This window comes from Sciurus vulgaris (genome assembly GCF_902686455.1).
Source record: "Sciurus vulgaris genome assembly, chromosome: 7".
Lineage (NCBI taxonomy): Eukaryota > Metazoa > Chordata > Mammalia > Rodentia > Sciuridae > Sciurus > Sciurus vulgaris.
Window position 1 is genome coordinate 142968864 of NC_136467.1, and position 12331 is coordinate 142981194.

The following is a 12331-nucleotide window of genomic DNA, read 5'->3' on the forward strand; positions in this document are numbered from 1 at the left end:
ATAATTGGAAAAGAAATCAAGAAAATTATCCCATTTTTAGGAGCATCATAAAGAATAAAACAGGAATGAATATAAGTAGGTAAAAGTCTATAAGACATTGATAAAGAAGGCAAATGGAAAGATCTCACATGTTCATGGATTGGAAGAATAAATATTAAAATGTCTAAACAGTCCACAATCTATGGATTCCAAGTAATCCTTATCAAAATTCCAATGGCATTTTTATTACCAAAAAAAAAAAAAATCCTGAAATTTGTATGAAGCAGCGAAAGATCCCAAAGAGCTAAAGCAATCTCAATAAAGGGAAATAAAGCTGGAAGAATCATACTCCCTGAGATCAAACTGTGTTACAAAGCTGTGTTACTCAAAACAGGTGTGAAAACACACACAGACCATGCAGTAGAAGATCCCAATAAGAAACCCACACATATATATATTCAACTAATCTTTGACATAGTGCTAAGGATATATAATGAGGAAATGGTGCTGAAAAAACTGGACATCAATATATTAAATATCAGACCCCTGTCTCATACCATATGAAATATTAAAGTGGATTATAGATTTTAATATTGAAGACTGTAAAACTCTTGTAAAGGAATTGTTTCCCCCTTTTTATCAGTCTTGGCAGTGAATTTTTTTAAACAAAAATAAGTGGTACTGCAACAAATTAAAAAACTTCAAAGAAATCAACCTACAGAGTATAGAAAACATGATTTTTAAAATACATAAGGCACTCAATAGAAAAAATGTAGGAAGGCAAAATGCCTGAGCAGACACTTGACCGAAGAAGACATACAAGTGACCAACAGGTGTATGGAGAGGGGCTCAGCGTCACCAATCAGGGAAGCACAAATCAAACCACAGGGAGCTATCACTTCCCACCTTGAGGATGACTATTATCAGACAGACCAGAGGTAACAAGTGTTGGCAAATGAAGAAATGGAAACCCTCAGTACACAGTTGATGGAAGTGTGCGTTGGTACATCCATAGAGAGCAGTATGGAAGTTCCTCAACTGCTTGAAAATAGAATGATCCAGCAATTCCATTTCCAGGTATCCGTTCAAAGGAACTCTAATCAGTATGCTAGAGACAGCAGCACTTGAGTGTGGGCTGCAACGTTAGTCACAGTAGCCAAGATAGGGAAGCCACCTAAGTACCTGTCAGTGGATAAATGGAAGGAGAGAGTATGGTGTGGGCACACAATGGAACATCATCCCATTCCACGAGGGGGGCAGAAATCCTGCCATCTGTGACCAGATGGATGAACTTGAAGGACGTTATGTTCAGTTAAATGAGCCAGACACAGATGAATGCTGTGTGTTTCAGTTATGTGTGGAATTCAAAGTCAAACTTGCAGAGAGTAAAATGGTAGCTGCCCTGGGGGTGGGGGAAATGGGAAGATGCTGATCTAAGCGCAGAGACGTAAAGCCATAAGATGAATGAGTTCTACAGACGTAAGGTACAGCATGGTGGCGATGGATGTGTGAAATCTCATGGTCACCGTGCCCTGTATATGTCAATCATCACGCATAGAAGTCGGAGGAAATAGGGGAGGTGAGCTAAGGAAGAGAAGAGTCTCAAGGTTGAGGTGATGGACTCCTGGTCCATATTTGGGGCCAGATGGGCAGCTCATACAGTGTTATCTTGTTGAGGTCATTGACTATTCATTTTATCTCAGCTCTATAAACCTAATAACATTACGTGTTCCGAAATATGTATATATTGTTTTATCTAGGACTATGTCCCCATCTTTTTATTATGTGATTTAACATAGAAAGTTATCGTGAAATGTTATTTATCTTTAATCATCTATTCACTTGAAGCTGTTTTTTCTAATACTTAGAACTTCCAAGTCCACACCCACAGGGTGATCTCTCTGCCTCGGAGCACCCAGAGGTTGAAGAAAATGCATCTCAGGTACTATCCAGTTATTCATCTGCTTTTCTAGAATTAAAAATATATTTGTATAACATACTGGCTTATTCTTTTTTAAGGGATAGTGTGGCACTATATCTTTGCAGTTTTATACATATACATATAATTATATATATATATATATACATACATATTGTGATAAGTACATACGCACACACTTTTTTTGTGTTTTAGATTGTGAACCAAGAGTCATTAATGGAAAATACTAGCTTCAAACATAAGCTGCAAAACTTGGATGACAGAGGTAAGAGAACAACAAACTCTTCACAGAACAAAGTAAAATTAATCTGGGTGATTTTTCAGATGGTAACAGATAAAAATCACTTTGCAGAGTGACTCTTGCCAGGTCACAGGGTGAGCAGTATGAGCTGCTAATCGGCTCTAAATTTTCATGAGGGTCCAGGGGAGAAAAGGGGTTCACCGGGAACCAGAGTCTCCTGTGGCTGTGGGGAGAGCCTGGGTCTGGGGTCCCATCCACTGCTATGCCTCCTCTGCAGCCTCTGAGGACACGGCAGGGACACTTGCCTGAGACGTGGCGCAGGAGTTTGTTTTATCCCCATGTGTGTAGGCTACTCGGTCTGTAAGGTCTGTTCCAAAAGGTGCAACCAAGTTATTGAAACTTCTAAATTTGTTTTATCACGGTAACAGTAATGGAAGGTTCCCAGGCTAGTTCTTAATGTCGTATTGATGTAACTACTTACTAATGTGTGCATAGACATGTTCACATAATAACCTGCTGCTTTTCATGACACGTCTTAATTGCATGTTAAAGTATGTATTGATGTTTCAAGTCATTATAGATTACACGTAGGATATTCAGAATATCCACACAACAAATATTTGCAGATAGCTAGTTTTAGAAACTTAGAAATGGAACATTACTATTACTTCTAAAGTCCTGGTACAACCCATCCTACAACCCATCTCCACCCTTTTCTCTGACCAGAGATGCTATTCTTTGTTTGATTCCGCTGGTCTTAGTTTTAAACTTTTGCATTGTGAAAAATATTATGTGTATAGAGAGAGATTGTAAAGCAGGTGTACAGTTCAGTGAATCATCACAAAGTGAACACTTGTCACCACATAAACTTGCCTTAGTTTACATTTACCTTATGGTATATTAAAACTTCAATCATAGCAAAGTAGAAAGTAGGAAATTGTCTTAGAATCCTTCCCTATTGAATCACTCCCTGTTCATTTCTTCCACCCCTCATAGAGGTAGCTGTCATCCTGACTTATGTGAAAAGCCTTCTGTTCTTTGTGAGTTTACTTTCTTTATATGTACCCCTAGATTACATGTAGTTTAGCTTTCTATGGTCTGAAAGGTAAAAAAATAAAATTACATTGTGTACATCTTATATGACCTCTTTCTGCGGGGTCATTTTTAAGATCCATTTTTGCAGATGGATGTGTGTGGAGTATATTCCTCTTCATGACAACGGAGCATTCAGTTACATGGATATACCGTAGTCACCGTCCCAGTACTGTAGGATGTTTGGAGTTTGAAGTTTTTGGTGGTTAGAAAGCCATTCTTAAGCATCATGCCCAGCTCTCCTGCTACATCTATGAAAGTTTTTCTCCAGGCATGTTTTTAGGAGTAGAATTGTGATTATGGAGAGTGTATGTTTTTCACAGTCGGAAATGTGCCAAAATGCTTTTCCAAAGTAGTTGAGTCAACTTACTTTCCCACCAGCTTGTACGCGAGTTCGGTTGCTTCAGATCCTTGGCAGTGCTTGGCTTTGAAGTCTTCTCATGTGTATGTTGAAATTTATTTCAAATGTTTCTATGTATGGTTTAGTATCACCATATCTTTAGATATTTGTTTTTTTGAAGATATTTGAATTTCCTTTGTGTAGTGTCCAAATGTCTGGATCAGTTGTTGATAGAAATGTCATTTTATGTTGATCTGAGGAATTCTTTATGTAACAACTCGGCAGTTCAGTACCTGGTTAGATACACCATGCACATCTCCTTTCTCTTCAAGTTTTGGGCTTCTTTCTTGTATGATGCGTTTATGATCTCTTTTGATAGACAAAATTTTTAATGAACCCTCTAGTTCAACAATCTTTTCTCTGTGGTTAGTTATGTGAAATTCTTTTCTACCAAACCTCAGATACTATCATATACCGTTTATTATATTAATATATCTATTGCTATGTTTCTCTGTTAAGCGCTACTTGAGGTGAATCTCACCTATGTCACATTTGATATTTAGTTTTAAATATCTTCCATTTTTATTTTAATGTCTATGGTTTCAAAGGTTATTTTAAAAGATATTTCTTAATTTTCAAGAGTACAGAATTTTTGTAGCTATCTTTCTGTAATTGTTTCTAGTTGGCATTATGACTAGAGAACATGGTGCTTATGATTATATCCTTTGAAATTTTGAGATGTATTTATGATCTGTTATATGCCAATTTTTATAAAAGTTTGTGATTAGAACATATTTCTCAGTTTGGGGCACAGTACAAAAGAATATATTTCACGCTTGTTGGGCATATAAATTGCGGATATGATAGAATATATCAGGTCACTTATCTATCTTCTATGAATTTTATATTCTTGCTAATTTTTTTAAGTCTAATTACTTTAAAAATTGCTCAGAGAAGTATGTTAAAAGCTTTCATTATAATTGTGGATTTTCCAATTTCTCCTGTTAAATTTTACTTTTATATAAATTAAAACTAGGATGTTAGGTAAAATGTAAATTGCCTTAGTTTATGTTTACCTTATGGTATAGTAAAACTTTTACCATAGCAAAGTAACCTTGTTCTTCCCAGTTATTTTTGTGTGTGTGTGTGTGTGTGTGTGTGTTATTTCTTTGGCTTAAAATTTTCATGGTATATTTTTATATTTACATATATAGGCTGAGATGACAGATTTCATTTCTCAACAGCCTGTGGTTGGACTTCCTTGACCTTCATCTCAGTGTTGTCCAATGGGAAGATTTAGTCTATTTACATTTAATGTAATCACTATTATATTTGGATTATATCTGCCAATTTATTTTGTACTTCATGTTCCTCCACCATTCTGCTTGCTTTCTCATATTTTTATTTTGCTTGTGTTTTTTTCTCACTTTATATCTACTCATTTTTCTCTGTATACTCTATTTGTTCTCATTTTCTTATTAACTTATAACACATGTAACACTTTTCAAAGTGTAAACTTCATCAATAACATTACTTCTTCCCCATTTATAACCTTGAACTCCATTATTCTAACCCAACCACATTATGTTGTGGTATTTATTTTAACGTTAATTGAAATATCAAGATGACATTCAGTTTTTGCTTGTCTGAGCATGCCTAGTGCACTCTTATTCATGAATAAAATTTTACTGCTAGAGAATATCAGGTTGGCAGAGTATTTTTCCTATCACTGTATCAAATTATTCCACTGCTGTTCGTTTTCTGACGGAAATTCAGTTTTCAGTCAATCACTCCAAAGGTAATTTGTCCTTTATTTTTTTTTCTCCTATGTATGACTTCAGTTTTTCTTGGGTAATTTTCCATTTAAAATTTATCTAAGTGTAGTCTTCTTGTTTGTCCTCCTTGGCATTCGCAGTGAATTTTGTGACTTGCGTCTTTCATCCATCCAGGAAAGTTGTTAGCCATTTTTTCTTCCAGTACTGTTTCTGGTTCATTCTCTCTTCTTGAACTCAAATGAGGTACATCCTAAACCTTCATTCTCTTAACCACACCTGCGTGTTCTCCATTTCCCGACTGTTTGCATACTGAATAATTTCATTTGTTCCTCATGACTACCTTTTCACTTACATTTGATCTGCTGTCATTGAACGTTTCCGAATCCATTTTTCCATGTCTAGAAATTGTTTGGCCCTTACAGGTTTGCAACGCCATCTTTACATGCTTCTCTGTTCTCTGCAGGTATTTGTAGAGTACACTTTGTTTTTAAAGAGTAGATATTGTTAATGTGTCTGAGAAATCCAGTTGCCAGAGTTTTTGTGAATGCCTTTCTGCTGTTCGTTTCTGCTGCCTTTTGCTCATGGGGACTTGCTTTTGGTATACGAAGGAGATTTGTTCGTATTTGGAATTTCTCATTTTCCTTAAAATTGTGTGATACTTCTTCAAAGCCTAGGATGAGTTATTTGCTTCTTTTTCCTTTTGTTCTTATTGATACTTTTTGATTATAATTCTCCTTCACCTAATGGTGCAACTCTGTCTTGATGCCTAACAGGTAAACTCTTGTCCATGCTTTTATTTTCAATCTTTATAATTTTAAGCATTTTTTTGTACACAGCATAGAATCATATTTTGCTTTCTAATCTAATTTGAAAAGCCTTGAATAGGTGGGTTAAGTCTATTGATATATTTTTATTGTTTTTTAAGTTATACATGACAACAGAATCCATTTTGACACAATTATAAAAGGACGGCCATATCTTGTTCTAATTCAGTCCCCAGTACCTCGCCTCTCCTCCCCTCCCCCACTTCCTGCTCCTTTCCGCCTCCTGATCTTTCTGCCAGTTATCCATAGTTATTTTTAAACATTTCTTGAGGATGTACACAATGGTGAGATTCACTGTGGTGTATTCATATATGAATGTAGGAAAGTGAGTCAGATTCATTCCACTCTTTCCTTTTCCCAGCGCCCTACCTTCCCTCCACTCCTTTTGTCTATTTTGTTAATCCCTCCTGTTATGGTTTGGATGTGAGGTGTCCCTCAGAAGCTCACAGGGGAGACAATGTAAGAAGGTTCAGAGGAGAAATGATTGGGTTTTGAGTCTTAGCCTAATCAGTGAATTAATCCCTGATGGGATTCACTGAGTGGTAACTGGAGGCAGGTGGGGTGTGGCTGGAGGAGGTGGGATTTACGCGTGGTGTTGGGGTATGTATATTTGATATGGTCAGCAGAGTCGCTCTGCTTCCTGATCACCGTGGTGTAAGCTGCTTCCCTCCACCACCCTCTGGCACCATGATGCTCAGCTTCATCCTGAGCCCTGAGAAATGGAGCTGGCCTTCTGTGGACTAAGACCTCTGAAACCGTGAGCCTTCAAGTAAACCTTTCCTCCTCTACGGTTGTGCTCCTTCCGTCAGTTAGTCACGGCAGTGAAAAAGCTGACTAAAACACCTCCCCATTAATTGTGGATTAGCTTCCACATATCAGAGAAAATATTCAACTTTTGATTTTGGAGGATTGGCTTATTTCACCTAGCACGATAGTCTCCAGATCCTATCCATGTACTGGCAAATGTCATAAAATCATTCTTCTTTATGACTGAGTAATATTCCATTGTGTATATACACCACACATTCTTTATCCATTCTGATGAAAGATAGCTAGGTTGGTTCCATAGCTTAGCTATTGTGAATTGAGCTGCTATGAACATTGATGTGGCTGTGTCAGTGTAGTATGCTAATTTTAAGTCCTTTGGGTATATACTGAAGAGTGGGATAGCTGGGTCGAATGGTGGTTCCATCCCAAGTTTTCTAAGGAATCTTCATACTGCTTTCCTGAGTGATTTCACCAATTTGCAGTCTCACCAGCAGTGTATGAGTGTACCTTTTCCCCCACATCCTTGCCAACATTTATTGTTGCTTGTATTCTTGATAATTGCCATTCTGACTAGAGTGAGATAGAATCTGTGTAGTTTTAATTTTCATTTCTCTAATTGCTAGAGATGTTGAGCATTTTTCATATATTTGTTGACCATTTATATTTTTTCTTCTGTGAAGTGCCTTTTCACTTCTTTGCTTATTTATTGATTGGGTTTTTTGTTTGTTTGTTTTTGCTGTTAAGTTTTTGAGTTCTTTGTATGTCCTGAAGATTAATCCTATATATATATATATATATTTATTAAAATATTCTCATTGTGTATTTTGCCTTTTAACGTTTTAAAAATTGTTTTACTATAAAGTCTTTTCTTGTTTTTTTTTTTTTTTTGTTTTTTTTTTTTTTTTGCAGTGCTGGGGATTGAACCCAGGGCCTTGTGCATGCAAGGCGATCACTCTACCAACTGAGCTATATCCCCTGCCCATAAAGTCTTTTCTTTTTAATCTTTTTGTAACTTTTAACTTAGGTTGACTGGGTACATATTTCTTAATTCACTATTCTTTGAGAACTTTATTCCATTGTCTTTTAGTGGTGTTCGTTTTTTTTCCATTTCAGTGAATTGATCTTTTTTTTTTTTTTTTTTTTTCGGATACTCTCCAAGAAATAAGACACTGTAATTAATATTAAAATTTTGTTTATGTGCTTTTATAAAACATAAGTGCAGGCAAATTTCTTTCATGTAAATGTCACTGTTAATTCCTCTTTCATCAGTGACTTTTATGCATTTATTTTTAAATGATACACAAGACCATTAAAATTGTACAGATTAATGGAGTACTGTGTAGTATCTAAGTACCTGGATACATTGCCTAATGGTAGATCAGACTAAAAATTTATATCCCCAAACATTTGTCATTTCTTTATGGTGTAAACTTTGAAAATCTGTTCTTCCAGCTCTTTGAAGTGTACAGTACTTTATTGTTTTCTGTAGTGAACTTGTTGTTATCTAACTCCATCCACTGTTCAGCCTTTCCCTACAGTCCTCAATGAAAAGAACATCAAGAATTTATACCTGGTCAACCTAATCCCCTACTCTCTGACCTCTAGCAAATACCTTTCTACTCTCAGCTTCCATGAGCCTCCATATCTGAGGAAACACATGGTACTTGTCCTCTGTGCCTGGCTTATTTCACCTAACATAACAATCTCCATTTCCACCCATGTTGCTGCAAAAGACAGGATTTCATTACTTTTTATGGTTGACTAGTATTCCACTGCATATACGTACCACACTTTCTTTATCCATTTGTCAGATGATAAACACTGAGGTTGTTCCCATCTTTAGCTATTGTGAATAGTGTTGCAATGAATGTGAGAGAGCAGATGTTTCTCCACGTACTGATGTAATTTCCTTCAGACATATACCCAGCAGTGGGATTGATCATCTGATAGTTCCATTTTTAATTTTTTGAGAAGTTTACATACCATTTTCCATAATGACTGTCCTGAGTCACATTCCCATCAGCAGTATGCAGGGTTCCCTCTTTTCCACATCCTCACCAGCACATGGTAGCTTTAGTCTTTTTGATAAATAGCCATTTCTAACTGGGGTAAGGTGATACGTCACTGTGGTTTTGATTTGCATTTCCCTGATGATGAGAGATGAAATTTGTCACATACCTGTTGGCCATTTGTCTGTATTCTTATGAGAAATGTCTATAGAGATGCATCTCCCTTTAAAAAATTGGATTATGTGGGGTTTCGTTTCCTGTTTTGCTGTTGAGTTTTGAGAGTTGCTTATATATTCTGGATATTTGTCCCTTGTCAGATACATGGTTCACAAATATTTTCTCCCTTTCTAGAGGTTTTCTCTTCAATCTGTTGTTTACTTTGCAGAAGTGTTTTAGTTTTGATGCAGCTTGATTTGTCTATTTTTGCTTTGATTTCCTGTACTTTTGATCTTGTGCATTAGTTTCTGGCCCATTCCAGTGTTTTCTTCTAATAGTTCATAGTTTTAGGTCTTATATGAAACTCTTTAATCCCCTCTGAGTTGATTTTTATAACTGGTGAAAGATAAGGGACTAGCTTCATTTTTCTGCATGCACATATCCGAGTTCCCAGCACTGTTTACTAAAGGGCCTCTCCAATGTGTGTTCTTACCACCTTTGTCAAAATCAGTTTGCCAACCAGGCATGGTGGCACACACCTGTAATCGCAGCAACTTGGGAGGCTGAGGCAGGAAGTTTGCAAGTTTGAGGTCAGCTGGGCAACTTAGACCCTGTCTCAAAATTAAAAATATAAAGTGGTGGAGATGTAGCTCAGTGATAGAGCACCCTGAGTTAAAATTCCAGTACATTAAAAAAAAATCAGACTGCTGTAGATGCATGTTCCACCTGCCACCACCAGTTCCACCAGTTTTTGTTCCATTTGGCAAGTGGGTTGTTTTTAGGTACCATGCTGTTTTGATTACTATAGCTTTGTGTAGCACATTTTGAAGTAAGATATTATAATGCCTCCCTCTTCGTTGTTCTTCATCTGTTTTCTTTCTTTCAAGATGGCTTTGTCTATTCAGGATTTTTCTGGAATTCCCTATAAATTTTAGAATTTAAAAAAATTTTAAAGAATGTTGTTGGTGTTTTGATAGGGATGGCCTTGAATCTGTACATTGCCCTGGGTAGTATGGGCATTTTCATAATTCTGATTCTTCCAATCCATGAACATGGGATGTCTTTCTACTTGTTTGCATCCTCTTCAATTTCTTTCATAAATGTTTTATGGTTTTCATTGATCTTTTGCCTCTTGGGTTAAATTTATTCTGAAGAATTTCTTTTGTAATTATTGTAAATATGCGTGTGGGCTTCTGTATTTTGAGAAATGTCATTTTGATCTTGAGCCCACTTTAAAAAAAATGGACTGCTTTTATGGTGTCCAGCTTTTTTAGTTCATTTTACATTATGGACGTTAATTTCTAAACAGAAGAATAGTTTCAAATATTTTTCCCCTTCTGTAGATTCCTTCTTCACTCTGTGGATTGTTTCCTTTGCTGTGCAGAAGGTTCTTGGTTTGATGTAATCCCATTTGTCCATTTTTATTTTATGGCCTATACCTTTGGAGTTCTATCTAAAAGATAATTGACACTACCAATGTCTTGAAGTGTTTCCTATGTTCTTTTGTAGTAATTTTTTATTTTCAGATTTTACATTTAGGTCTTTGATTCCCACCTTTTTCTTTTTCTTTTTTTCTTTTTTTAACTAATATCAATATTAATAGAATTTGGTGTGATATTTCCATACGTGCATGAGTATGCTGTGATCATCTAATCACTCTTCTTTCACCCTCACCCCTAACACCCTTCTCAGTCCCTAGGAATCACTATTATATGTTCAGGTCAACTTAGTTTCCACATATGAGAGAGAACATGTCGTCATTGTCTTTCTGTGTCTGACTGACGTTGCTTAACTTGATGTACTCCAGTTCTATCTATGTTGCTGCAAATAACAGTATTTAATTTTTAATGGCTAAATAATACTCCATTGTGCATATACAACACATGATCCTTCATCTATTGATGGACACTTAGCTGATTTTATATCTTAGCTAATACAAATTGTGCCACCATAAACAAGGGTATGCAGGTATCTCTTCTGCGTGTTGATTTCATTTCCTTTTGATTTCATTTCCACTTCAGGAGTGAGATAGCTAGATCATGTGGCAGCTCTATTTTTGTTTTGTTTTGCCTTTTGAGGAGCCTCCATATTGTTCTCCATAGTGGCTGCTTTGATTTACATTCCCACCCACAGCAGATAGGAGTTCATTTGCCTCCACACCCCCACCAGCATGGTTTCCTCTGCCTCTTCCTCCTCTTCCTCATCCTCCTTTGTTTACAGTAGACAGTCAGTGGCTTGAAACATCTCATTATAGTTTTGATTTGCATTTCCCTGGTGGTTAATGATATTGGACATTTTTTCATATATTTGTTGGCCATTTATATTTTATCTTTGGAGAAGTGTCTATTCAGATTGTGGGCCTATTTTTAAATTGGATCTCTTTTTAAATTAAGTTTTTGAGTTCTGTATATGTTCTGGATGTTAATCTTTTGTTAGATGAATAACTGACAGATATTTTCTCCCATTCTGTGGTGTTATCTCTTCTCTATGTTTTTTCCTTTGCTGTATAGAATCTTTTGAATTTGAAATAATTCCATTTGTCAATCATTGTTTTGGAGGTTCTATCCAGAAAAATCATTGCTTGAACCTGAGTCTTGAAGTGCATCTTCTGTTTTCCTCTAGTAGTTTGAGTTGTTGGTACATTTAGGTCTTTGGTCCATTTTGAGTTGTTCTTGTACAAGGTAAGAGGAGAAAAGTTTCAATCTTCAGCAGGTCAATCTCCAGTCTTCCTGACACCATTTATTCAGGAGGCTGTGCTTTCTCTAGCATATGGTTTTGGTACCTTTATCAAAGATCATTTAGCTGTAGCTGCATAGGTTTGTTTCTGGATCTCTGTTCTGTTTCATTGGTCTATAAGTCTGTTTTTATGCCATTTTGGTTACCATTGCTCCATAGTATGTCTAGAAATAAGGTATTTGACATCTCCAGTTTGCTCTTTTTATTCAAGTTTGCATTGGCTATTTAGAGCATTTTGTGCTTCCATGTGAATTTTAGTATTTTTTTTTTCCAGTTCTGTGAGGAATATCATTATTTTTATGGAGATTGCATTAAATCTGTAGTTTGCTTTGGTGTGGACATTTTAGTATTAATTCTTCCAATCCATGGACAGAGTAGGTCTTGACATCGTCCTGTATTTTCTTTAATTTCTTCATCTGTGTTTGTGAATTTTCATTGTGGAGGTCTTTCACTTCCTTGGATAAGCTTATTC

General features: G+C 36.2%; 1 protein-coding gene across 1 annotated transcript in view; it reads left to right on the forward strand.

Annotated features, from left to right (window-relative positions):
* Positions 1-12331, forward strand: part of SYCP2L (synaptonemal complex protein 2 like) — a gene marked incomplete at its 5' end in the record, with an annotated part of 104671 nt that overhangs the window by 46738 nt on the left and 45602 nt on the right. The window contains one exon of the mRNA XM_079147404.1: positions 2114-2183. Within this exon, the coding sequence (XP_079003530.1) occupies positions 2114-2183 (70 nt within the window). The remainder of the gene's footprint in view (positions 1-2113; positions 2184-12331) is intronic.